At 44.8% G+C, this 27,551-nt stretch overlaps 1 protein-coding gene across 1 annotated transcript in view; it reads left to right on the top strand.

The window, feature by feature from the left end:
* Positions 1-2,495: 2,495 nt before the first annotated feature.
* LOC124717250 (esterase FE4-like) overlaps positions 2,496-27,551 on the top strand; it is a 207,730-nt gene continuing 182,674 nt past the window's right edge. The window contains exons 1-2 of the mRNA XM_047244051.1: positions 2,496-2,664; positions 27,321-27,458. Coding sequence (XP_047100007.1) covers positions 2,515-2,664; positions 27,321-27,458 — 288 coding nt within the window. The 5' untranslated portion in view covers positions 2,496-2,514. The remainder of the gene's footprint in view (positions 2,665-27,320; positions 27,459-27,551) is intronic.

Genomic DNA, 27,551 nt, shown 5'->3' with positions numbered 1-27,551 from the left:
GCTACTAGGATTTCTTCTCGTTCCATTCACGTATGGAGCGTGAGAAGAATGATTGTTTACATGTCTCTGTGAATGCTGTAATTGTCGTAATCTTGTTCTCACCACCCTTACCTGAGGGATACGAAGAGAGTTGTAGTATATTCCTAGTTATCATTTAAAGCCGGTTATTGGAACTTTGTTAGTAAGCTTTCTCGGGTTAGTTTACGTCTGTCTTCGAGAGCCTGCCAGTTCAGTTTCTTCAGCAGCTCTGTGTCACTATCCCACGGCTCAAACAAACCTATGGCCGCTCGTGCAGCACTTTTGTGTATACGTTCAATATCTCCTGTTAGTCCTATTTCGTGAAGGTCCCACACACCTGAGAAATATTCTAGAATGGGTTGCATGAGTGACTCGTAAACACTCTTCACTGTACACTAGTTAAACTTTACCCTGGTGTTCTACCCATAAACTGAAGTCTATCATCTGCTTTACCAACAACTGGGCGAATGTGATCATTCCACTTCATACTCTTACAAATTAAACGACACGAACAGCGAGGGTCCTAACACACTTCCCTGGGTCTCGCATGATCGATGTTTTCGGAATCAATGTTGGCTACTATGGAGAAGGTCACTGTTCGAGGTACCTCATTATGTTTGAGCTCAGCGTATGTTCTAAGATTCTACAGCAAATCGATGTCAAGGCTATAGGACGGCAGTATTGTGGATCACAACTACTATCCTTCTTGTAGACGGGTGTGACCTGTGCTCAGTTTCAAAGATTTCAGCTGTTTCTCAGCACCACTAATACTTATTTCATTCTCCTTTATATTATATTGGGCCAATTCTCCTGGGTTTTCCTTTGTAAAAGAAACATTTGAATATGGAGTTAAGCATTTGAGCTTTTGCTTTGCTACCCTCAGTTTCATTTCCTGTCTTATTCGCCAGTGACTGAACACTACCTTTGGTGCCACTGTAAAATCTTTACATATGATTATTTAAAAGAGATTGAGAAAGAGTTTCATCCTCTGTGAACGTCATGGATATACACTGAAGCACCAAAAAATCTGGTATAGGCATGCGTATTCAAATACAGAGATAAGTAGACAGGCAGAATACGGCGCTGCGATCGGCATCGCCTAGATAACAAGTGTCTGGCGCTGTTGTTAGATCGACTACTGCTGATACAATGGCAGGTTATCAAGACTTAAGTGAGTTTGAACGTGGTGTTACAGTCGGCGCACGAGCGAAGGGACACAGCAACTCCGAGGTAGCGATGAAGTGGGGATTTTCCCATAAGACCATTTCACGAGTGTAACTTGAATATCAGGGATCCGGTAAAAGAACAAATCTCCGAGATCGCTGCAGCTGAAAAAAGATCCTGCAAGAACGGGGTCAAAGACGACTGAAGACAATCGTTCAACGTGAAAGAAGTGCAACCCTTTGCAAATTGCTGCAGATTTCAACACTAGGCCATCAATAAGTGTCAGTGTGCGAACAATTCAACGAAACATCATCGATATGGGCTTTTGGAGCCAAAGGCCCAGTCGTGTACCCTTGGTGAGCGCACGACACAAAGCTTTATGCCTCGCCTGGGCCCACCAACACCGACATTGGACTGTTGATCACTGGAAACATGTTTCCTGGTCGAACGAGTCTCGTTTAAAATAGTATCTAGCGGATGGACGTGTACGGGTATGGAAACAACCTCTTGAATCCATGGATCCTGCATGTCAGCAGGGGACTGTTCAAGCTGGTGGAAGCTCCATAATGGCGAGGGGCGTGTGCAGTTGGAGTGATATGGGACCCATGATACGTCCATATACGACGCTGAAAGGTGAGACGTACGTAAGCATCCTGTCTGATTCACCTGCATCCATTCCTGTCCATTGTTAACTCTGAGGGGTGATTCCAGCAGGACAATGCGACACCCCACACGTCCAGAATTGCAACAGAGTGGCTCCAGGAACGCTCATCTGAGTTTAAACACTTCCGTTAGCCACCAAACATTATTGAGTATATCTGCCTAGCAACGTGCTGTTCAGAAGATATCTCCAGCCCCTCGTAGTCCCACTGATTTATGGACAGCCCTGCACGATTCATGGCGTCAGTTCTCTCCGCGCAGTACTTCAGACGTTAGTCGAGTTCATGACACGTCGTGTTGCGGCACTTCTGCATGTTCGTGGTGGCCCTAAACGATATCAGGCAGTTGTACCCGTTTCTTTGGCTCTTCAGTGTAGGTACTGTGCAGCGGCGCGCTGGGAAACGCGGCCTGCAGCGACCGAACAGTGGAAAATACCGCATTGCCACCTCACGAAAATGCTCGTCATTGCGTTTGACGTCATCCGTCACAGAGGACAGGTGCCACTTTACTAGTCGCGGCCGTTTCTGCCTCGTCATTAGCGGAGGTACTGGATGTCGTTATCTTATCTTTCAACCGCGCGAGTCCATCGGTTACGTAGCCGCCTGCCGCTGACCGCCTGCATCGCTTTCTAGGCGACGCAATTCAGCAGTAGCGCTAGAAGCAGCAGCGAGCATGGCAGGCGCGGAGCAAGAAACGGTCAAGGTGCGCATCTCGCAGGGCGAGCTGCTCGGCCGCCGCCGGCGCACAGTGTGGGGGTTCCCCTACTGCTCCTTCCAGGGAATCCCCTACGCGGCTCCACCGGTCGGACCGCTGCGCTTCAAGGTGAGTGACCGCCCAAATTATGTAGTAGAGATGGGCAAACTGAAACACGTAACTGTTTCGAAACAAATGAAACAGTACACTGTAATTTTCCAATACGCTGTTTCGAAACAGTGAAACAGTTTATGTTTTGTAATCTAATAAACCCACACATTTTATCATCTTGAATGTCTACTGTATAAATATAAACACAAACACAGTTTGTGTTTTGTAATCTAATAAACCTACACATCATCTTGAATGTCTACTGTATAATTATGTCCATATAAACACAAACACAGTTTGTGTTTTGTAATCTAATAATCCTACACATTTCATCATCTTGAATGTCTACTGTATAATTATGTCCATATAACAGAGTTGGGCGACACGATTCTTTTTCCCGATCCGATTCCTACGACTCAATCTCACATTGTGAATCGATTCCTACGATTCGTTCACGATTCATTCTAGTCTGCGATGGCACGATTCTTACGGAATGCAAAAAGGTCTACATCTTACTCTCAGATGGCAGGACATGTCTGAAATTGTCAATGAGAATCGAACTGTGTCATGATAATATATGCCAGAAATAGTTTATTTATGAGTAAACATGCATATGACGTTACAAGTATGATTCTCGATTTATACGTGTAATGCCTTAATTGATGAAAGGCCACGTTAGATTTGATTGCATCTATTGTTTTATTTCAGTAAGCCAGGAAAGAGGAGTCGATTTGTGAGAAAGGTGGTGCAAAATGGCTTCCTTTGTTCACACGCATCCTCCACTTGACTGCCATCTGGCGGTCATAATCATTCGGCACGACTCGGCATGATTCGGAAGTTGCCTTCGAAGCATAGCGTACTAAGAATCGATGAATCGTTGGAACTTGGAATCGTCAAGACTCGGAAACACGCAATCGTTCTTACGATTCTTTTGAACGACGATTCGTCCGTATCACGATTCGATTCTTACGATTCTTTATTTAGAGTCGTTCAAATGAACGACTCATTCACGAATCGCCACAACTCTACCATATAAACACAAATGAGGTGTGAGAGCACTAATCACGTCGCAGAAAGTATGAAACCATCACTTAGGCGTCTTGGCAGTTTCGTATTTCCTGCAGCAAATGCGCTGCTTTCGTGTCGTGTGACTTTCATACTTTTCAATTGGCTGAGGACAGTCATAGCTGAGGACAGAACAACCACGAACGGGAGGTGGGAGCAAACTGCAGAAACAACGGATACTCTACTGGGGTTCCCACATTCCGTTAGTATGGGTAATATACCCATCCTGCTAATTTCCATCTAAACAAAGGGAATCATTGTGGATAATAGGCTTAGTGACTATAGACACAAATAACGCCAAATAATTCGAATAAATAACAAAATATAACAGTCAAAAATTTTGTCTTTCAAGGTATTTCGAATCGTTACTATAAATTCACCATGCTTCCCAGCCCTTCCCGTTCACCATTACACTATCAGTGATATATGTCAAAATGATTGCTTGCAATTATACCTACATCAAATTTATGTATACGTCTAATAACTGTCACTCTACGCCTTTTTTTATTCAAAATGTTGTAGGCTTACTTGCGTTTCTTACTATGACTACTGTATATGAACAGAGAGGCGTATGTTATAGAAAAAGTGTAATTTAACTGAATGATTTTCACATATTTATTATTTTGAATGTGAATAGTATGCGTTGTTTTATTGTTTGGTTAGTGTTTATAAACCAGATGTCACGCCATTTTGGAATAGGACAGTCAGCTAGAAACGAAGCTTTATTTTCGGATATCTTAAGCTTCATGCTATTGCTTGTCAAAAAGATTTCGACACTCTTGAAAGAGTTTCATGAGGTGGTATGTTGTGTTTCAGTACCTGTGCCGAGCCCGAATCTCGTCCGACACAGAGTGAAATGAAACATCACTGTTTCGATACAATTAGTCCGTTCCAAGCACAGGTGGACTGAAAGAGCCTTATTTTGAAACAACGATACAGTTTCTGTGTCTGGCTCGAGATCGAATCTGGTCCGGTTATCCGAGACAGGGTGGAATGAAACACCACTGTTTCGAAACAGTGAACCACAGTCGTTCCGAAACACTGAAGCAGTTCCACGTATCGATACACTGTATCGAAACATAGAAACAGTGGCCAAGTCTATAATGTAGACGAGAGTGGCGTAGAAGCAGAGTGGGGAATTGACATCAGTGACCTCTGTACTACGTTGAACCAAACGTAACATCAGTACATCCAGTCAGAATACGACTATGCGATGAGATTTGAAACAAGAACTGCGGTGATTGTCGACCACAGTCAAGACTTTCAATGGTTCACAGTGCCTTAAGGTGTCACTCACGCAAGAATAACAACAAAATAGCTGGCACACAAGGAGGATCTGCAAGGCGTTCGGAAATTCCCGTTTCAAACCTTTGGAACTTGTAAAGGGGAGTGAGTACATAATATTTTGAATAGGAGCCAATGTCCGGAAATGTCATCCAGCGACGCTATAGAACGCCAAAGTTATAGGTGCCAGCACCTGTGAATGTATGTATATACAGCGTGATTCTGTGATAATGTTACAAACTTTCATGATGGAGATGTATCAATTTGAGGAAAGGGTCCCTGTACGGGAAACGAACGAGTCTAAGGCTACAGGCGAGATTCATACTGACACCTCTAACAATGAAACAGATGTACCGGTACTGTTGCTGCTGAGAATGTAGGTTATGCACCTTTCAGAGATGGTAGTGTGAACCAAAGCAAGAAAAAATATCTAGCAAACATGGGCTCTAAACTGCATACCTTAAGCCTTATGAGCGCTTGTTCCGTAGAGGAGATGTGTTTCACAGTAGCGAAGATGAACAGGTGCCCATAGCTCCACAGTTATGCATTTTAGGGCCCATGTTTATTGGAAATTTTTTCTTGTGCTGGTCCATACCAGCGCCCTCTGAAAATTTCCTACATTACAATCTTAGTAACAACATTACCAGCACATCTATCCCACTGTCAGAGGTATCAGAATTACTTTCGACTCCTTTGTTACTGGTACAGAGACCCTTACCTCAAACGGATGTATTTATCCGTCTCCATCACCCTTGAAAGTGTCCGCCCCGATAGATGAATGGTCAGCCTGAACGATTGCCTTCCTACGGGACTGGGTTTGATTCCCGGCTGGGTCGGAGATTTTATCCGCTCATTGACTGGGTGTTGTCTTCATCATCATTTCATCGCTCCTGCGAAAACTCGCCATTTTTTCACATGAAATCTTGCGAACCATGGATGAAGGGTATCACACAGATGCCATATTCCTTGACTTCTGGAAAGCGTTTGACTCGGTGCCCCACTGCAGACTCCTAACTAAGGTATGACCATATGGTATTGGTTCCCAAGTATGTGAATGGCTCGAAGACTTCTCAAGCAATAGAACTCAGTACGTTGTCCTCGATCGTGAGTGTTTATCGGAGGTGAGGGTATCATCTGGAGTGCCCCAGGAAAGTGTGGTAGGTCCGCTGTTGTTTTCTATCTGCATAAATGATCTTTTGGATAGGGTGGATAGTAATGTGCGGCTGTTTGCTGATGATGTTGTGGTGTACGGGAAGGTGTCGTCGTTGAGTGACTGTAGGAGGATACAAGATGCCTTGGACAGGATTTGTGATTGGTGTAAAGAATGGCAGCTAACTCTATATATAGATAAATGTAAATTAATGCTGATGAATAGGAAAAAGAATCCTGTAATGTTTGAATACTCCATTAGTAGTGTAGCGCTTGACACAGTCACGTCAATTAAATATTTGGGCGTAACATTGCAGAGCGATATGAAGTGGGACAAGCATGTAATGGCAGTTGTGGGGAAGGCAGATAGTCGTCTTCGGTTCATTGGTAGAATTTTGGGAAGATGTGGGTCATCTGTAAAGGAGACCGCTTATAAAACACTAATTCGACCTATTATTGAGTACTGCTCGAGCGTTTGGGATCCCTATCAGGTCGGACTGAGGGAGGACATAGAAGCAATTCAGAGGCGGGCTGTTAGATTTGTTACTGGTAGGTTTGATCATCATGCGAATGTTACGGAAATGCTTCAGGAACTCGGGTGGGAGTCTGTAGAGGAAAGGAGGCGTTCTTTTCGTGAATCGCTACTGAGGAAATTTAGAGAACCAGCATTTGAGGCTGACTGCAGTACCATTTTCCTGCCGCCAACTTACATTTCGCAGAAAGACCACAAGATAAGAGACATTAGGTTCGTACAGAGGCATATAGGCAGTCATTTTTCTCTCGTTCTGTTTGGAACAGGGAGGGAAGATGCTAGTTGTGGTACGAGGTACCCTCCGCCACGCACCGTATGGTGGATTGCGGAGTATGTATGTAGATGTAGATGTAGATCCCCATCCGTGGCGCAGGTCGCCCAATGTGGCGTCGAATGTAATAAGACCTGCACCAAGGCGGCCAGACCTGCCCCGTAATGGGCCTCACGGCCAATGACGCCAAACGCTCATTTGCATTACCCTTGAAAGTTTGTGACATCATCACGGAATCACCCTGTATGTACAAACATTTACAAGCGCCGGTGCCTGTGACTGACGCTCTGCAAAGTCGTTGGATGACTTTTCGGACATGGATTCCTATTCAGAATATTATGTGCTCACGCCTCTCTACCAGTCCTAGAAGTCTGTTACAAGAATTTCCGATTACTCTGCATCTACAGTGGTGCCACAGTATGTGGCACTGATGTACCGATCCCAAATACTTATCTGTGCCGGCGTTAAGTTGAGCCTTGACAGCAGTGTTCTCAGATCTACTGTTTTGTAGGAGATTTTTTTAAAAAAAATCTACTTTACTCCAGCTAAAAAGCAAATAATAGGACAAATATTTTGGTTTTTGCCACGTTCTTGTCTATACAAATAAAACATTCCCTGCGTCAGCCACTTGTTTGTTTTAGCACTAAGCGTTTAGATGGTTCACACCATAATCTTGAGATGGAGAATTGTTTATTTCCATGGCTGGTGTTGGTGAAGAGTACAGACGTCTTTTCACAGTCGTAGACCAAGGGCAGTGTAGGTTACTGCAAACCTATTCTGACATTTTATAGAAATAAATGAGAGATGTTTTATTTCGATCTTAGGCTGTTATGAGTCGCTGCACTGTTCAGTAAGAGTCTGTAGACCTTCCTGCAGTCAGTCATACGGTGCGTTACCTTTGCCCAGGCACATACCATGAACAGAGGTTTCAAATAAGATCCATGTTAAGTATAAACTCAGAGAAACTTGAGTCAGGACATGAAGCTGACAGGGGAGAAGACACTGGGGTGAGTAATTCACTAATGTCCATGTCCTATGCATATGAGCGTCCTACCTCTTTTGGCTTGCCGGTGCCCGCATCTCGTGGTCGTGCGGTAGCGTTCTCGCTTCCCACGCCCGGGTTCCCGGGTTCGATTCCCGGCGGGGTCAGGGATTTTCTCTGCCTCGTGATGGCTGGGTGTTGTGTGATGTCCTTAGGTGAAGTTAGGTTTAAGTAGTGCTAAGTTCTAGGGGACTGATGACCATAGATGTTAAGTCCCATAGTGCTCAGAGCCATTTGAACCATTTATGGCTTGCCGGCCGGAGTGGCCGTGCGGTTCTAGGCGCTGCAGTCTGGAATCGCGAGACCGCTACGGTCGCAGGTTCGAATCCTGCCTCGGGCATGGATGTGTGTGATGTCCTTAGGCTAGTTAGGTTTAAGTAGTACTAAGTTCTAGGAGACTGATGACCTCAGAAGTTGAGTCCCATAGTGGTTCAAATGGCTCTGAGCACTATGGGACTCAACTGCTGAGGTCATTAGTCCCCTAGAACTTAGAACTAGTTAAACCTAACTAACCTAAGGACATCACAAACATCCATGCCCTAGGCAGGATTCGAACCTGCGACCGTAGCGGTCTTGCGGTTCCAGACTGCAGCGCCTTTAACCGCACGGCCACTTCGGCCGGCAGTCCCAGTGCTCAGAGCCATTTGAACCATTTTGAATCGTTCGGCTTGCTTTTTTTTTTTTTTTACATGAGTCTACATGACATGGGTGCTAATAGTAAGAAGTAAAAAAATTCCAAATATGGCAAAATGTTTTGACGTAGACATCTTTGAAACTGCCAGACAAGTCTAAAAGCTAGTTCCCTTCTTTTACATCCCTAAGTCTGCACAGGACGTATTTGTCTTTCTTGTGTTGTGATAGGAACATTTTTCATTCGGGAAACATGTTTCTCAAAACTGTAAAATACAATGTAACTCACCACATTACAATATTTTCAATAAGCGGGCATAAAGTATCTGCCTAATCCCGCCACCTCTTGGTATTGCGAGGGTTAATCTGGCAGAAAGTTTGATTTGAGCTAGCTCTGTTGTAGAATGAGAGATTCTCCGTTCGGGAAATACACTAATTCCCATCGCCTCCACACAGCTGAATCATCAGCTTGTCTTTCGAATACGTGCAGCTTGGACAATGAAGTTTTACTCCTTATGGCCGATTTACCCTGTGTGACGCAAATGTATGTCCAAGTGATAGACACAAATACTGCAGGATCAACTGAGAAATATAGCTGAACCTGCTAACGCTTTTAACACCATTAACTGGGAAGAAGGATAGAATGGTAAGAGAAACTGTGGCACCAGGAGAAAGAGGGGCACCAAAATGACGATTTCCGCGGTGTCAAAGGCCTATGAAGATCTCAAATACGCACACGAGGGTTGGAACTTAATAGTGGCAGCTATTTATTTACAGCTTGTACAAAATAGATACTTGTTTCAAAGTTTTACTGACCTTCAGAGTAGTGACAAGCGTTGTGTATAACACGTTGCCAGCGATGTGGAAATCGAAGAATACTCTTAGCAGTGCCAGTTGTGTTAACAGTTCGAGCGGCGCGATCTATTGCCCGACGAATTTGTAGCAGTTCTGAAGCGAATGCCGCGAAGTGTTTCCTTCAGTTTAGAAATCTAGTTGAACTTACGAGGGCTTAAGTCCGGGGAGGGCAGTAGGTGTTATAGCACTTAGCAGCCCCACCAGTCAAACAAATCAGTAACAGCTTGCACTGTACGTGCTCGAGCATTGTCAAGCAAAATGATGGTCAGGTCCTGCAGAAAGTGTCATCACTTCTAAGCTGGTCGTAGGTCAGAGGTGATGACACTTTCTGCAGGACCTGACCATCATTTTGCAGGACAATGCTCAAGTACGTGCAGTGCAAGCTGTTACTGATTTGTCTGACTGATGGGGCCGCTGAGTGCTATGCCACCTACGGCACTCCCCTAACTTACGCCCTCGCGAGTTCAACTCAATTTCTAAACTGAAGGAAATACTTCACGGCATTCGCTTCAGAACTGCTACAAATTCGTCGGGCAATACATTGCGCCGCTCGAACTGGCACTGCTAAGAGTATCCTACGACTTCCACATCGCTGGCAACGGGTTATACACGATGCTGGTGACTACTTTGAAGGTCAGTAAAACTTTGAAACACGTATCTATTTTGTACGTGGTGTAAATAAATAGCTGCCACTATTAAAGTTGGAACCCTCGTGTATAGGGTGTTTCAACTAAAACCGTTCAGAGCCTTAAGGGTGGATGCAACCTGCAGTAGGTAACTGACAGGATATTTAGTGATGAAATGGTCATTGCAATGAGATGTTCAAACGAGTAGCCTTTTCCTAAAAGCAGTACTGAACGCATCTTAATATCGGCCTGTAAACTACTTGTAAAGTTGCTGGTGTCTCGGGAGGACACTCTAGGCTGGTTCGTTTATATGGTGCAGACACTAGCCAAACACCGGCTACATGACAACGTACTCGTTGGATACTGATACCGTGTTTATTCCACGTCATTATCTGCGGCAGACTGAACTTCGTTTGTGTGTGCATTCTGGCCTGCCCTGTAAACGCCATTGTAAGGCTACATTCTGCCGCCTAACCAAACACGACTGGGAAGCAGCGCATCGGGGAAACTTATTGGTCGGTGACTTCAGCAACTTTACATCTCGTCCACAAGTCGTGTAGATGGCGCACACAGTCTTGTAGTCAGGAAATAGCCACTCATTTCATAATTTATTTAAATGAATATTCAGCTACCAGAACGTCAATATGCACGCAGCCAGTTATGTACAGGAGTTTGCTACTGCACCCAAATCTCGGAACTTTTCTAACTGAAATTGATACAAATTTTATTTACATTGTTTTGTAGGCATCTGGTTCGAGTACGTCAGCTACATAACAGAAAAAATAATGCTACTCATTGTTGCAACTCTCGCCAGAATAAGTAAACGAACTGTGTTCATCAGAAAGAGTAACATTTGTCACGTTTACCCATCAAGTACTCCTTTCAGGTATTATTTTATAAATTATAGAGAAAAAAACTTATATGAGAAATTCAGTGAAGTGAGGAAGTTGATTTATGTACCTCATCTCCTTCTGTTTGAGTTTTTTAATAACTTCCATTTTTCTCGTTTCTCTCCTGTAGTTGGTTGTGGCAGAATTTATCCTTTTAATACCGGCACATATGTCTATCATAGTATCACATGCTTTTTACTTTGTTAAAAAAATAATTTACCCAGGATTGATCTATGTCTTCCCATGACAGGTACTCGATTCAGTAAGAGACATGAAAGCAGCTTATAGTGGTATCTGACTTCACTTGACTTCCAAAACCTTGAATGAAAACCGGACATTTTCCAAACGTCTGGATGATTCTAAGAATATTTTGTTGCCTGCCAGTATTCGTGGCTGAGACTGGAAGACAGCCTAGTAGACTGGAAATGGTAAAGAGTCCACAGCGTGTCACATTAAATCAAAATATGCTATCCGACTAACGAGGATCTGTTATGCAATTCGCTGTAGGAACTAAATAACAATTTGCCGATGTAACTGAGACATCTGTCAACAAAACAGCAAGGACGTGAGTACTATGTTTGTGAACTAATGGTAAAATTATATAAACTGCTATAAACCTTTTCACAGCTTGCTTGGGAACGTTTGTAGGTCTAGACTGAAACACAGTTTGGAAAGATGGACGTTTTGAAACTAAAGAAGAAAACATAACATTAGTACTGAAAATTGCACATCTGTGATATCAAAAACTACTTGTGGCTCACATTCAGTGTTGGATTGGTCCAACCCATGCTTTGTAACCTGCCTGGCGCTCCTACTTGGAATTCTGTCCACAAGATAGTTGAGACTTTTCCGCTGAAGCCTGTACCATGTAAGTATCCATCCAGACGTTGTACAGGGGAAGAGGAAGGAGTAGTGGGGAAGGGAGAGGGATTGTCCTACGATGACTCGCTACAACTTTCAGTTGGTCCCAGTAACACTCAATCAGTTTCATGTCCGTGGATAGGGAAGGCTGTTGCATTAGGTTGGTTACTGTTTCCTGGAGGAAGCTGTTCATGAGATGGGCATGGAGTGGCCGTGCATTATCGTCCTCAAAAGCGAACCCAAAGCAGAAATATTGACTGTGGAGCTTGGCTGTGGATTGCAGACTCGTATCCCGATACTGAATAGCCCTCAAAGTACCCTCGATAGCAGTGAGACGTGTCTACTATCTCTATATGGTACTGAAACACATATCTCTGACCCACATTCTTGGTGAACCGCAGGGGCTGCATACCTAAGACATACAAAGGTATTTTGCAACGTTCGTCCGCGAATTGTTATCTGATTTTTAAAGTTTATCGTTAGTTAAGAAAAAATTCCAATACTTTACCCACTAAGGCCTTGTGTGCTATTGCTAATCGTGTTAGGATCTGTGTTGCATGTCGCGTCCAGAATGACGGAACTCATGGGATACGCCCTAATATGATGTCGGATCTCCTTTCGTACGGCGTAGCGCAGGAACTCGATGTGGCATGGAGTCTACAAGTCGTTGGAAGTTTCGTGCAGAAATACTGTGCTATACCTCCTCTACAGCCGTCCATAATCTCGAAAGTGTTGCCGGTGCATTACTTGTAGACTAGCTGGCCTCGCGATTATGTCCCATAAATGTTCGATGAGATTTATGTTGAGCGATCTGAGTGGCCGCATCATTCTCTCGAATTGTCCAGAATGTTCTTTCAACCAATTACGAACATATGTGGCCCTGTGAAATAGCGCACTGCCATCAATAAAATTCCACGTTGTTTGAGAACACAAACTCCATAAATGATTTACAAAAAGCTGAACATAACCGAGAACCAAGTCCGTTCCATGTACAGTCGTGGATAAAACGAGCGAGACCCCTCGCCTTTTCGTTATGCTGGTCCGCACAGCTTTAAAGTCTGCTACACAGCATAACAGGCAAGTGCTACCAACATACTATGCAAGTTCGCGCAGCTGATGTGCTGAGATACTGGAGAAACTCACCCTTCGAAGGCGCCACAGCATCGTCTGCCACCACTTCGTGGGATACGAAATACCTCAGGTATAAGCCAATGTGTTGTATTCGCATATCTGTGACTATGACTTGGATCTTAAGTGTGGTTATGGATAGTACGTGTGCTCAGATTGCGAATCTATCATGAATAAAGACAAGGGGAAATGAATTAGGCGTCCTTCGTCTTCCGTAACATCAAATATGTTTCAGTTATTCTTTCTTAAATGAACTGCGCAGAAAATCATTCTCTAGAAGTGAATAACTTTTTAGCAACACCAGATGATGTTAACAGATTGCCGGCGCGGGTTAGCCGTGCGCTAGGGGGCGTCATATCGCGGACCGCGCGGCTGCTTGCGCCGTCTGTTCGATTCCTTCCCCGGGCATGGATGTGTCTTAGGTTAGGAAGGTTTAAGTAGTTCTAGATGTAGGGGACTAATGACCTAAGCATTTTGGTGGCATAGTTTTTAGAGCCATTTTTTGACCTTTCGCGTATCTTTAGATTGCGTTGACATAGCTCACTTTTTTACACCACCAAGGGACCGTATACCGCAGGACGTGAGGTACATTTCCGCTTATTATGTCCACCCATACTCGAAGTAAACGGGTTTTAAGGGTTTGGTAGACAGATAGACGCCCAAGAAAGTGAGACTCGTAGGGTTCCATTTTTACCGATTTACGTGACGAAATCCTAACAACGAAAATAGCTACCACAGTTACCGAAGATGAGGGCCGCATAATAATTTCCCCTACTCTTTATTCGAAATGTTCTAGTTGCAGTCGATACATCAGCATATTAATCGTAGCTTCGCTTTCGATCCAAATCACGTTTACAGGAATGCAAGGACTGGACAGGAATCCACGACTGTACATGCAGCCCACACGGTAATGACACCACCAGCAGTTTGCACAGAGGCTTGTTGACAACTTGGGTCCATGGCTTTGTATCGAACGAGGTGGCGCAGTGGTTAGCACACAGGACTCGCATTCGGGAGGACGACGGTTCAAACCCGCGTCTGCCCATCCAGATTTAGGTTTTCCGTGATTTCCCTGAATCCTCCAGGCAAATGTCGAGGTGGATCCTTCGAAAGGGCACGGCTGATTTCCCTCCCCATCCTTGATACGATCCGAATTTGTGCTCCATCCCTAATGACCTTAATGTCGACGGAAAGTTAAACCGAATCTTCCTTACTTCCACGGCTTCAACGGGTCTGTGTCACACGCGAACCGTACCATCAGCTCTTACTAACATCGGGACTCATATGACTAATCAACAGTTTTCCAATCGTGTAGAGTCCAACCTGTACGGTGATGAGCCCGGGAGAGGTGCTGCAGGTAATGTCGTGTTGTTAGCAAGGGCACTCGCGTCGGTCGTCTGCTGCTGTAACCCATTAATGCCAAATTCCGCCGCACTGTCCTGAGTGATACGATGCCGTACGTCCCACATTGATTTCTGCGGTTATTTCACAGAGTGTTGCTTGTATGCTAGCACTGACCAGTCTACTCAAACGCCGCTGCTCTCGGTCGTTAAGTGGAGGCCGCCGGTCACACCGTTGCCGTGGTGACAGGTAATACCTGAACTTAGTTATTCTCGGCACACTCTTGACACTGTGAATCTCCGAATATTGAATTCCCTAAAAATTACATAAACAGAATGTCCCATGCGTCTAGCTCGAACTACCATTCTGCATTCAGTGTCTGTTAACTCCCGTCGTGTGGCCATAATCACACGAATCACGTTAGTACAAACGGCAGCTTCGCCAGTGCACTGCCCTTTTATACCTTACGTACGCGGTACTACCCCGGTACGTAAATGTGCATATCACTATGCCAGGACTTTTGTCACATCCTTAGATATCCAACATAGGTCTGTAGCTTTTATGTTGTCCCCATGTTTCAAGCCAGTTAGAAGATTCTTCCACTCCAGTCGCGCCAGGTGTACCCACTGACTGCCCCCTGTTGCAGAGGAGTCTTCGACGGCTGCTTACGACTCCTTGAGCCTCTTGGTCGCTGGGAATGTTTTCCCTCTTGTGTAGTTCGCTTTCTACGCAGGTCACCACACTAGCTTCAATGGCAGCAACTTGCATTTTCGACACAGTCATCTTTAAATGAAATTTAGAAACTGCCCAGCCATAATGTACTTCACCATGCCCTGGCAGATGACAATGACTTCGACGCCGGAAAGTGACAGCCAAACTTCAGAACGTCTGCTCTATTGTACATCTGTAGGCTAAAAGATAGTAGAATTCTGCATAAGACTTACTTTACTGTTGAAGTTTAAAATATGCCAATGGTTGTGTCAATCTATAATTTCCTTCGCGGTTAACATTTTCAATGATATTCATCTCACATTCATAACGATACCGTACATACTGATTCCTGAAAGGAGAAAAAAAGTAAACCAGCCACTATTGGCAACGCTGTTTTTCACACAGCTAGCGTCGTTACTGATTTCGAACCAACGGGTTCGTCTTCAGAGAGCTCTTCCCGTCTAAATACACATTTCTTTGGCGTTCATTTAAGTTCACGACTCTTTATTGCTCCTTCGTTTCTTGGGGTGGTGTTGCCCTACAGCGAAAAACGATGGCAGAAACGACCTATGTACACGTAACTATCGTTAGTAATGATTGAATACAATGTGAACAAATCTATAATGTTGAGCTACAGTTCCCTTACGTCAAAAATACCACGTCACTTTATTCTAATATTGTTTGCATGTGTTCACGACGTATACATTAAATAAAGGGTTTATGTATGTACTGTGGACGACGTCGTGAACACAAGCAAATAACACCGCAACAAAATGGCGCAGGATTTTCGACGTAAGTAGACTACAATATCTCAACCTTAAAGATTTCTTTACATTCTCTTCAGTCATCATTAAGGATAGTTAGATTAAATAGATAATTTCTAAAATCAGTTTTTGCTGCAAGATACCACCACCACGAGAAATGTCCGGCGCACGGAAATAAGGGGCCGGAAACAACAAAAAAGGCATATCTAAATGTGAACCGTCGTCTGAAGATAAAAGTCTTGTTTCTAAACCGGTAACGCCGCTATTTGTGTAAACAATTAGCATTTTCCGTAGTGGCTGCTTGCTGCTTTGGCTACTTGCTGCTTCCTTCTGTGCAGAAACGGTCCCAAAATGTCATGTTAAAAAGTACCAAAAAATGCATATATTGTGAAATAACGGATCTTTATATCACTTAAAAACACAAATTACGAGTAGCTTTCGATGAGTAACGCAACACTTTTTTTCTTTGACAATTTCAGTTTGAAAAATACGGAATTTGTTGCGCGACGCTGTGGAATATTCTCAATTTATCCCCTATAGGATCATGAAGTTCCGATCACTGGCGACACTGTACTTCAAAATGGCGTCCGTAACGGAGCTGCGTTCCAAGCAGAGAACTGTCATTGAGTTTTTTTGGTCGAAAACCAGAGCATCGCTTACGGAGTGTCTACGGAGACCTGGCAGTGAACAAAAGCAAGGTGAGTCGTTGGGCGAGGCGTCTGCCATCATCGCAGCAAGGTCGGGCAAAGGTGTCCGATCTCCCGTGTGCCGTCTGGCCGCACACAGGTGTCATTCCTGTAATGGTGGAACGTGCGGACACTCTCATTCGGGGTGATCAACCGATCTCAATCAGACATCGCGCTGCAATACTGGACGTCCCCACTGGTAGTGTTGACACACCAGTTTGCGTACTCAAAAGTGTGTGTCCGCTGGGTTCGTCTCCGCCTAACAGAATAACATAAGAAGTAGCGAAGGAGGCCTGTATGCGCTCAGTGTACAACTCTGCTGGTCGACGTCGGATCTGACAACGATTTGCTGCATTATTAACCTCCCTGAAACCTGGTTTCGCAGGACAGAAGAGCGGATCAGCTTGTGGAAAGCGGCCAAGGTCACTTACTGTTAGTTATACAAGAACACACACAACTTTATTACTTAAACCAATGCACAGTTTTCTCTTTAAAACAAATAAGATCAATTCACGGATCAGGGCCCAAGTAACTTCTCCAGAATATAAATGATTGCTTTTAAATAAATAGAAGGATTTAGAGTAACGGCTGAAGGCCTTACTTAGCTAAAATCACAATATCTTCTCAGCTAAAGGCCGAAATAATATTTCATACCAGCTAAGGAAATTCTTTAAAAGCCAAGAATTTACAAATTCCGGCTAAAGGGCATATTAAGGAAAATTCATGTTAATTCTTCGGCCGAAAGCACAATTAAAAAAAATTTCTTTACGCAATAAAAGAGAGACTTTAAAGATAAGCCTTTACACAGTACAACAGGAAAACGTCTGAAGAAAACTTGAAGTATCTTGTCGGCTGAAGGCCCAAGCAATTAGTCACGAATAATTAACGACAACCTTAAGATAAACATTTACAGAACACGGCAGAAGGCCGTTTCAAGAATTCAACGTAGTTAAAGAGAAACCTTACAGACAAGGATTTACGTATTAATGCCACAGATTCTGAAACAAACGCGGCTGAAGGACTAAATATAGAGCAAGAAGAATTGTAAATGAAACACTGCTGAAGGCCTAATCTTAAAGTTGTTATGAAATTTGGCTGAAGACCATATACTAAACATAAAACAGACAATATTAATACACGGCTGAAGGCCTGGCACAATACCTACCACCAAATAAAATAACAATCACAAACAACAAACAGTGGTCCAGAAGGAGACGAGGTACTGGCGAAATTAAAGCTGTGAGGACGGGGCATAAGTCGTGCTTGAGTAGCTCAAATGGTAGAGCACTTGCCCGCGAAATGCATAGGTCCCGAGTTCGAGTCTCGGTCCGGCACACAGTTTAAATCTGACAGGAAGTTTCAACAAACAGTGGTGATCAGAAGTGTTCCAAGGATCGGCCTGGGGAGGAAACTCTAACCACAGTTTAGGTGAGACCGACAGCCAAGCGTAACACTACACAATCGAGTTGCAGCACGACCTACGGACGGCCGACGAACCAACCAATACCTGATCACTTTCCCTCCACCCAATCAACAGCACGACAACCAAAGGTACCAGCGAAGACGAGAATCGCATCAGGATTATCTCTTATTAATGCCACACACACGCCTTGACTAAGGCAGAATAAACACTCAAAGAGAAAAAGAGAACAACATCAAACCGTAAAACTACACGCCGTGCCGGACAGCATGAACACTGCGAGGAAAACATTGCTGCAAAACTACGCTAACGACAAGGCCAGGTGACTGGAACGTTAACGGCCACAAGACAGAAGATACTGCTGGTGCACTTCACTAATAAATTATAATCATTATCAAAGTTAAACACCATACAGGGAGACGGCTGCAAAATTTTGTCGACTCCGACACACCATTACGTTGCTGCTTGCGGGGACAGCCCAGGATGCAACAACTGGCAGTTAACCAAGAGATGTCACAACAGTTTCATGACAGGTTCAGTGATTACTCAACTCCAGTATGCAGGTACGGTGGGCGACGAACTGAGCAGTTCTCGCAGCTAGTGCCACACAACTCCGACGGCGTGTGCACGCCACCAGCGGCCCCGGCCCGATTACACGCCGCAGAGACTTCCTCGCTGTTCCGCTGCAATCGACCACCTGCCACACACACCATGACACGGAAATGTAACTTACACCAAAGAAGTTGCAGGAGTACCAGTATCGATAAACGCTGCTGCTGCCACTGATGGAGGCAAGTGTGCAACTCGTTCAGATGGCAACTAAGGGAGGAATAAGGCGCCACTCATGCCCAAAAGGTAAAATGGCATTAACGCGAGCCGCCCACGGCTCACTCCCGACAGCCACGAACTGCTTCGCACAGAGTGCATTCCTCACTGGGCCAGAGAGATGGGACTCGGAAAGGTGCGAACTTCGGGTTGTAATATGGATAATAGAACAGTCCAATGAAGTTCTGTGACCTCTTCACAGGTGCCCAGATTTGTGTGAGGCTTTTCATTGACGTGGAGAAGGAGAACTTGGATTGCATTTTTGTACGACGGTCATGCTGAACACGTTTCTTCAGTTTACTAAGGGCAGCACAATACACGTGCGAGTGGATCGTTGTGCCACGAGGGAGAACGTCAAACACAATAGTCCCTTCTGAGTCCCAGAAGACCGTCGCCATGACTTTACCAGCTGAGGGTGCGGATTTAAATTCTGCTTCCGAGGAGAGGTGGTTTGGCGCTACTACACCGATTGCCGTTTTATTTCTGGTTCGAAGTATAAACCCATGTTTCATCGTCTGTGACGATGTTCGACAAAAAATTGTCAAAATTGTTAAGGCTTTCGTGGCCACTTGTTGACAAACTGCCTATTGGGTAGTCCTCTCAGTCCAGTCGTGGCCAACTTCTTCATGGAACAATTCGAAGCACAGGCGCTGGACTCGGCGACTTGCAAACCTAAGGTGTGGTACAGGTACGTCGATGATACTTTCGTGGTGCGGAGCCATGGTGAAGAACAGCTCGGTGACTTCCTAAGACACTTGAGCAGCCTCCAGGCCAACATAACATTTACCATGGAAGTAGAAAAGGACAAGAAACTACCATTTCTATATGTGCTGGTCACAAGGGACGGCGAAAACCTGGGACACAGCGAGTATCGAAAACCGACACACACGGACCGATACCTGCACAAACTGTCAAACCACCACCCGAGCCAGAAAAGAAGCAGGATTAGTACGCTCGTAACGAGAGCAGGACGAATATGTGAGCCTCAACACCTCAAACGAGAAATGCAACACCTGGAAACTGTTCTGAGGAGCAATGGGTACTCCACAAATTATATTAGAAGTGTAACAGAGCCAAACACTCGACGAAGTAAGGAACCAGAAAAAGAAATGTCGGGTACGGCATTTCTGCCATACATTCCCAGAGTGACGGACAGAATCGGCGGTATATTGCGCAAACATGGCGTAAAGACGATTTTCTAACCGACAAGGAAGATCAAAGAGTGTCTTAGATCGGCGAAGGAGAAAAGAGACCGACTTGCAATGTCGGGAATATACCGTATACCATGCACATACGGAAAAGTTTATGTCGGAATGACTGGACGATCAATTAACACCAGGATCAAAGAGCATAAGCGACATTGCAGGTTGGGGCAGGTGGAGAAATCGGCCGTGGCAGAGCACTCACTGAATGAGACCGACCACGTAATAAAATTCGCCGACACGGAAGTTCTGGCTGTAGAGAAGCACTATCACACACGCTTGTTCAGAGAAGCTGTAGAAATACAAAAACACGCGAACAGTTTCAACAAGAAAGAGGAAAGCCTTAAGGTAAACGGATCCTGGCTTCCCGTACTGCAGCGAACGACCGTCGCAGGTAGCGAGAGGAGAACCGCACCGGAAATGACCGCGGAGAAGCCCTCGGACGTTGCCGCGCCAGGTACATATAGTCTGCGCCCGCGAGCTCGGCTCCAGTTCACCACCGGCAATGGAGGGTGAAGCTTTGACAATGCCAGCCACTCGTGCTGGCGAAACGTCAGATAAATCATTAGATGAACGTCGGCCGAAGAACCCGAGACAGAAGCCAATAGGTAGTTTGTCAAAAAATTGTCAGTCCAGCAGCATAACGCGTAAGTCAAAAGTGAAAATGCCCGCTCGGTTTAAGTATTAAGTCAACGTTAGAGGTATACTGACGGACGGAACAATAAACGAGGGTTATTCGAAAGGTAAGGAACGATCGGTCGCGGAATGGAAAATACAATGAAAATCTGATGAAGCTTTGCACAGATGCGTTGGGCACTGTGTCTAGTACGCCCGTCGATCGCATCATGTCGTTCTTTGTAGTTCTGAGCCCACACTTAGAACGTAAAGATGGCTAGAAATTAGCGTCTCCTGCCAACTATGAGGGCCTGGCGAAATATTTCGCCTGAAGCTATGCAACCTACATAACATAACTGTCATGCGGTTCGCTTTACACAATTCTCGGCCGCAATCTGCAGGGGCAATGAAGATGCTCCAGCAGCGTTTCCAATGGGAAGTGTTTGATCACCCACAATACAGCCCGTAATTGGCTACCTCTGAGGTTCATCTCTACTCAAATGAACCGCTGGCTATGAAGGCAATATATTGACTCAGACAACGAGCTGCAGTCCAGAGTAGTACTGGCGGCTGTCTTCCATAACGAGAGAATTGAAAAGTTGGTACAACACTACCACAGATGTCTGAGTGGCGACTGTGTACAGAAGTAGCTGGAAGGTGTAGCTATCCATTTCAAATAAAACAATTTTGATTTTCACTGTGGTTTCCATTTCGTGACCTATCTTTCTTCATTTTCCGAATACCCCCGTACAAAGTGAAGAGAAATTCGCGCACTCGTACTTCGCAGAGCGATTCCTCACATACTAGCCACACAAAAAAGGCCGTCACGAAGTTTTGTCCTGAGCATATTTCCGGCAATAAATGGACGTCAAAGACGGCAATCTTGCAACACTGTAACCACATGTACGGTAGCTTCATCAGTATATACGAGTAGTTGACAGGGTGTCGTACACAGGGCGTTGGGTTAGTATGCAGAAGGTCGCTGGGTCGAGGCGTATATATTTTTATTTGCTAAATGTAGTCTGCAAGGTACGGTTTCTGGCGTCTTAATCGTCATACAGCGATTACAGTGGATCTTTCAGAAAACATTTCCACTTACATGCTACGAACACAGAAATGGAAATACAATCGTCATTGGTCATCTTGTTAAGAAGGTTTTTGCACGTCGTGGAACGCGAATTGTTTCGCAACGCTGCATCTACTGGGTTCCAAACTGTTTCCTGTGTGCTCTCCCCCGCGATCCCATCGATTGTTATTGGCACTTTCAGGTCCTTTACATTTCGTTAGGGCCTTACGTCAACAGTAGGGCTGGCAACATGCTTCGCAAATAATTCCCAAACTCTGTTACCATTTGTATGTATTGTCACCATGATACAACTAATTATGGTCTTTAACACTGAGTCTGATGAGCACATGCTCTTTAGTAAATACCTTCATGCGTTACTGTTATTACTATTAGTAATAATCACGTCCGTCATCGTTAGGGAAACAGTGTAATTCGAAAACGAACATTTCACAGTTAACGGTGTCGGGATGAATCATGCAGAACAAAAGCTGTAATAGAGGTGATGCGCGCTAGGTGGAATAGCCCGCTAAGACTAATGACGTGTTTATATCGTTCGTCAGACAGGAACTAGTTGCTAGCGAAGTAACGCGTCCATGAGAAACTCTATGTACATTCGTACACATTGTACCTCCTTCTTTTGTTATTCTAAAACGGAGTGGCAGACGCATGGCATACACAGACAGTCAATACGTGTATATGCTTCTGGTCCTTTCCTACCTGAGTATGCTGCTACAGGGTGTTTCAAAAATGACCGGTATATTTGAAACGGCAATAAAAACTAAACGAGCAGCGATAGAAATACACCGTTTGTTGCAATATGCTTGGGACAACAGTACATTTTCAGGCAGACAAACTTTCGAAATATCAGTAGTTACAATTTTCAACAACAGATGGCGCTGCAAGTGATGTGAAAGATATAGAAGACAACGCAGTCTGTGGGTGCGCCATTCTGTACGTCGTCTTTCTGCTGTAAGCGTGTGCTGTTCACAACGTGCAAGTGTGCTCTAGACAACATGGTTTATTCCTTAGAACAGAGGATTCTTCTGGTGTTGGAATTCCACCGCCTAGAACACTGTGTTGTTGCAACAAGACGAAGTTTTCAACGGAGGTTTAATGTAACCAAAGGACCGAAAAGCGATACAATAAAGGATCTGTTTGAAAAATTTCAACGGACTGGGAACGTGACGGATGAACGTGCTGGAAAGGTAGGGCGACCGCGTACGGCAACCACAGAGGGCAACGCGCAGCTAGTGCAGCAGGTGATCCAACAGCGGCCTCGGGTTTCCGTTCGCCGTGTTGCAGCTGCGGTCCAAATGACGCCAACGTCCACGTATCGTCTCATGCGCCAGAGTTTACACCTCTATCCATACAAAATTCAAACGTGGCAACCCCTCAGCGCCGCTATCATTGCTGCACGAGAGACATTCGCTAACGATATAGCGCACAGGATTGATGACGGCGATATGCATGTGGGCAGCATTTGGTCTACTGACGAAGCTTATTTTTACCTTGACAGCTTCGTCAATAAATAGAACTGGCGCATATGGGGAACTGAAAAGCCCCGTGTTGCAGTCCCATCGTCCCTGCATCCTCAAAAATTACTGGTCTGGGCCGCCATTTCTTCCAAAGGAATCATTGGCCCATTTTTCAGATCCGAAACGATTACTGCATCACGCTATCTGGACATTCTTCGTGAATTTGTGGCGGTACAAACTGCCTTAGACGACACTGCGAACACCTCGTGGTTTATGCAAGATGGTGCCCGGCCACATCGCACGGCCGACGTCTTTAATTTCCTGAATGAATATTTCGATGATCGTGTGATTGCTTTGGGCTATCCGAAACATACAGGAGGCGGCGTGGATTGGCCTCCCTATTCGCCAGACATGAACCCCTGTGACTTCTTTCTGTGGGGACACTTGAAAGACCAGGTGTGCCGCCAGAATCCAGAAACAATTGAACAGCTGAAGCAGTACATCTCATCTGCATGTGAAGCCATTCCGCCAGACACGTTGTCGAAGGTTTCGGGTAATTTCATTCAGAGACTACGCCATATTATTGCTACGCGTGGTGGATATGTGGAAAATATCGTACTACAGAGTTTCCCAGACCGCAGCGCCATCTGTTGTTGAAAATTGTAACTACTGTAATTTCGAAAGTTTGTCTGCCTGAAAATGTACTGTTGTCCCAAGCATATTGCAACAAACGGTGTATTTCTATCGCTGCCCGTTTAGTTTTTATTGCCGTTTCAAATATACCGGTCATTTTTGAAACACCCTGTAGATATCCTGGTTCATCCAGATAAAAATGTGTTTCGTCATCTGGAGCTGCGCCTTCTGGAGACAGGTTGTCTCCTTCCGACATCGCACGACAGGTCGTCCAAGGGCTCGCCTTACCCCAGGTACTGAGGAAGTTATCATGGAGGTCACATACCAAGAACCGCAACAAAATACACGTAGCGTCGCCAATGTACTTCTCCACAAGGAGGTCCATCTGCGGCGCGACGTCCCTGTCTATACTAAAGCCGACGGGAATATACACCACAGTGTTATAACACCATGGAACCGTGATGACTGGATACACAAATACGCAACAAATTTAACAATTCTCACTTAAATGTGAACAGTAAATAAAAAATAAAACACTTTTGCTGCTGCGTAGACGGTAGCTGCTGCCCAACTGAGTAGCTCGTTTGTTTGTCTCTGATGTCGAACCTCAATCTTCTGACAGGTGTGAGGATCCTATTGGCCTTATAGTGCCCTCTTTTCATATAGGTCAGAGTAGTTGTGATTGAGACGTACCTTGGGCGTGCTGACATTGATGAAGAGGCAGTCCTCGTCGCTAGGCAGCTGCGTGGCTCAAAACGCAAGGTCGTTGACTATCATTGACCAACAGCTGCATGGGGATGCAGTTCTGTGAACGGTTCCAACAACGGGAAGCCAACGACGACTTCACTAACACTGTAATACGGTCAGATGAAGTAACGTTCGCACCGGAGAGCGTCTTCAATAAGCACAGTCCTCACCATTACTGTGAGGTTGACCCACACGTCACCCGCGACCGTGGATATCAGGTTCGCTTTGGCATCAACGTCTCGAGCGGAACGTTGGCAGACAGGAGTTTGTATCCCTACTTGTTGCCCGACTGGTTGGCTGCACGAAGGTCTCATGCATGGCACTCAAACTATATGCCTGACGCACTCGAAGAGGCTCCACTTCATATTCGGCAGACGATATCGTTCCGAGATGGTGGTGCGCCTCCATACTTTGCAGTCAATGTGCGACGATATCTAAACAGAGCATTTCCAGGAAAGTGGCCCAGGCGGGGAGGGGGGATCCAGTTATATAGTTACCGCGTTCACCTGACCCGGATCCCCTGGACTTCAACCTGTAGTAACACTTGAAGGAGCATGTGTATTCTGCTCTGCCGACACATTTGGAAGAACTGATAGTGCGCGTTCATGCTGCTCTTGTATCTGTAGATGAAGCCATGTTGCCTCAGCTGTAGGGTCCAGCGGGTAGCGCAACGTTTGGACGTGCTGGGAGTCGCTTTGAGCGTCTGCTCTGAGGACAACGTATTCTTTCTTGACAAAAAATAAAAACACCTACAGCCGTCCTTATAATTATATTTTATTTTGCCGCTACCAGTTTCGACGCTTCATTGCATCATCTTCAGGCTGTTTTGATGTGGTACAGGGTGATACGATCCCCATGCATAACCCATCAGTTGCCAGCCTTACTGGATTCACAGATAATCTGAAACTCACGTGTCAGCACTCCAGTAAGGCTGGCAACTGATGGGTTTTGCATGGGGAGAGTATCCACCCGTACCACATCAAAATAGACTGAAGATGACGCAATGAAGTGTCGAAACTGGTAGCGACAAAATAAAATAAAATAAGGACGGCTGTCGGTGTTTTTATTTTTTGTCAAGATAGTAAACGGCCGTCCTCCCAGAGACGTCCTGCTAAAAGGATGGACTTACAAAAACGTATTCTTTTGTAAACGTCATGCGGTCATTAATATTAATATTGTCACTAGTTGCTAATGTGTTACATTTGAGCGGACGTACTGCAAGTACTATAAATAACTAGTAGATGCTAAGCTACTTAACTGTGAAATCATCTCGAAATTGATGTTGTTTTGTTTAAACTGCCTGTTTCTGACTTGTCACACCACACTTCTGTTATGTTCGCCGTTACAAAACACTGTATTACGCAAATGTCGGGTACGTGTGGACTAAGAAATGGTGTATACTACGATTTTATATGGCAGAATGAAACTGGCACATAAAAACAAACACGCCTCGATCCAGAAACGAACCCCCGACCTCCTGTAAGCTAACCCAAAACGCGATCCACTGCACGAACTGCACAGCAAAAATAAATTGTTCAAATGGCTCTGAGCACTATGCGACAACTTCTGAGGTCATCAGTCGCCTAGAACTTAGAACTAATTAAACCTAACTAACCTAAGGACATCACAGACATCCATGGCCGAGGCAGGATTCGAACCTGCGACCGTAGCGGTCGCTCGGTTTCAGACTGTAGCGCCTAGAACCACGCGGCCACTCCGCCCGGCACGAACTGCACAGCACTACGGTGATATACGGACAGGTAGACTTGCTGTACGTGTGATTACAACATTGCCAGATTGCCTATCTTTAACGTCAATTTACTGCCGGAAACATTCGTAGGATGTCATTTTGTGAGGGACATTTTTGTAATGCCAATAAGTGAGGAATGGCGCTGCGAAGTCCGAGTGCTTGAACTTTTCTTCACCTTGTATACCATACATATTTAAGAAATATGTAGTCTCTGTCTGTCTGAAAGTTAATTATAGTACTGTGTAAAAATTGGTACTAAAACTGTCAAGAGCTTTTTGAGATTTTTCGTAATAACCTTAAACAACGACTTTTTTCATATGATATTAATGTAGATGGCTATTTCTTAATAGTCTTAATAGTTGTGTCGTTTATTGTGTGCTGAATTAAATCTTACATCATGTCATTCATTGACGTATGCACTGCATATGATTGGAATAAATTTTCGTAGTAGTTAGTGAATCTTTTACCGTTCTGTATACTCTACGTTTTTGTCAAGGCCAACATTCATTATTCAGTTACAAGGCGCACTACTTTGATACTGTTAAATACGTTGTGCGATAGTTATTAATTTAGTACCCGAGCTGATGGGGACCGATCTGTCTCTCAGTAGCACAGCTGGTATCCGTGCAATAGCTTTCCGAGAGGACACGCTCGGTTGGCCTTTCGCGTAGTAAGTAAAGTTTCACAATTTTGCTATTCTTTCTGATGTTGTAGTCTACATTTCTTAAATCACATCAGTCACCCTTACAATGGTGACAGAACTGAATTCATAAACAATGTGTTTAGAACGCTAGCCTCTGTGGCACTGTAATCCGCCTTTGACATGTAGACACCGACAATCTACTCAGCAGCGGACAGTACTCCGTACTAACATTTTGACGCAACCACACAAAACATTTTTTAGCGTTAAGCAGTATAGACCATGATTAACAATCACTGTAGCGATTGAAAAAGTAATAGCCGATGCCAGTTGTCACTATAAAGTATTATTTGTGATTATTTCAAGGAGGATATTAAGTGTGCAGTGAAAACGTCAATCACTACCTCCATGACAACGTGTGAGGCTGCAGCTCTGTGACAGTACGTGTGTATGTTGTATGTTTCAGCCACCACAACCGCCTGCTGCTTGGAGTGGAGTCCGAGATGCGACTAAAGAGGGCAACGTCGCACCGCAGATGGACCTCCTGGTGGGGAAGTACATTGGCGACGAGGACTGCCTCTTCATCAACGTCAGCACGCCCAAGGTACATCTCAGTCACAACTACTCTGACCTATATGAAAACAGTGCACTGTAAGGCCAGTAGTATCATCACACCTCTTAGGAGATTGAGGCTCGA

Source organism: Schistocerca piceifrons, chromosome 9 (genome assembly GCF_021461385.2).
Source record: "Schistocerca piceifrons isolate TAMUIC-IGC-003096 chromosome 9, iqSchPice1.1, whole genome shotgun sequence".
Taxonomy (NCBI): domain Eukaryota; kingdom Metazoa; phylum Arthropoda; class Insecta; order Orthoptera; family Acrididae; genus Schistocerca; species Schistocerca piceifrons.
The sequence above is the reverse complement of the archived record's forward strand: the minus strand, read 5'-3'. Positions and strand labels throughout refer to the sequence as shown.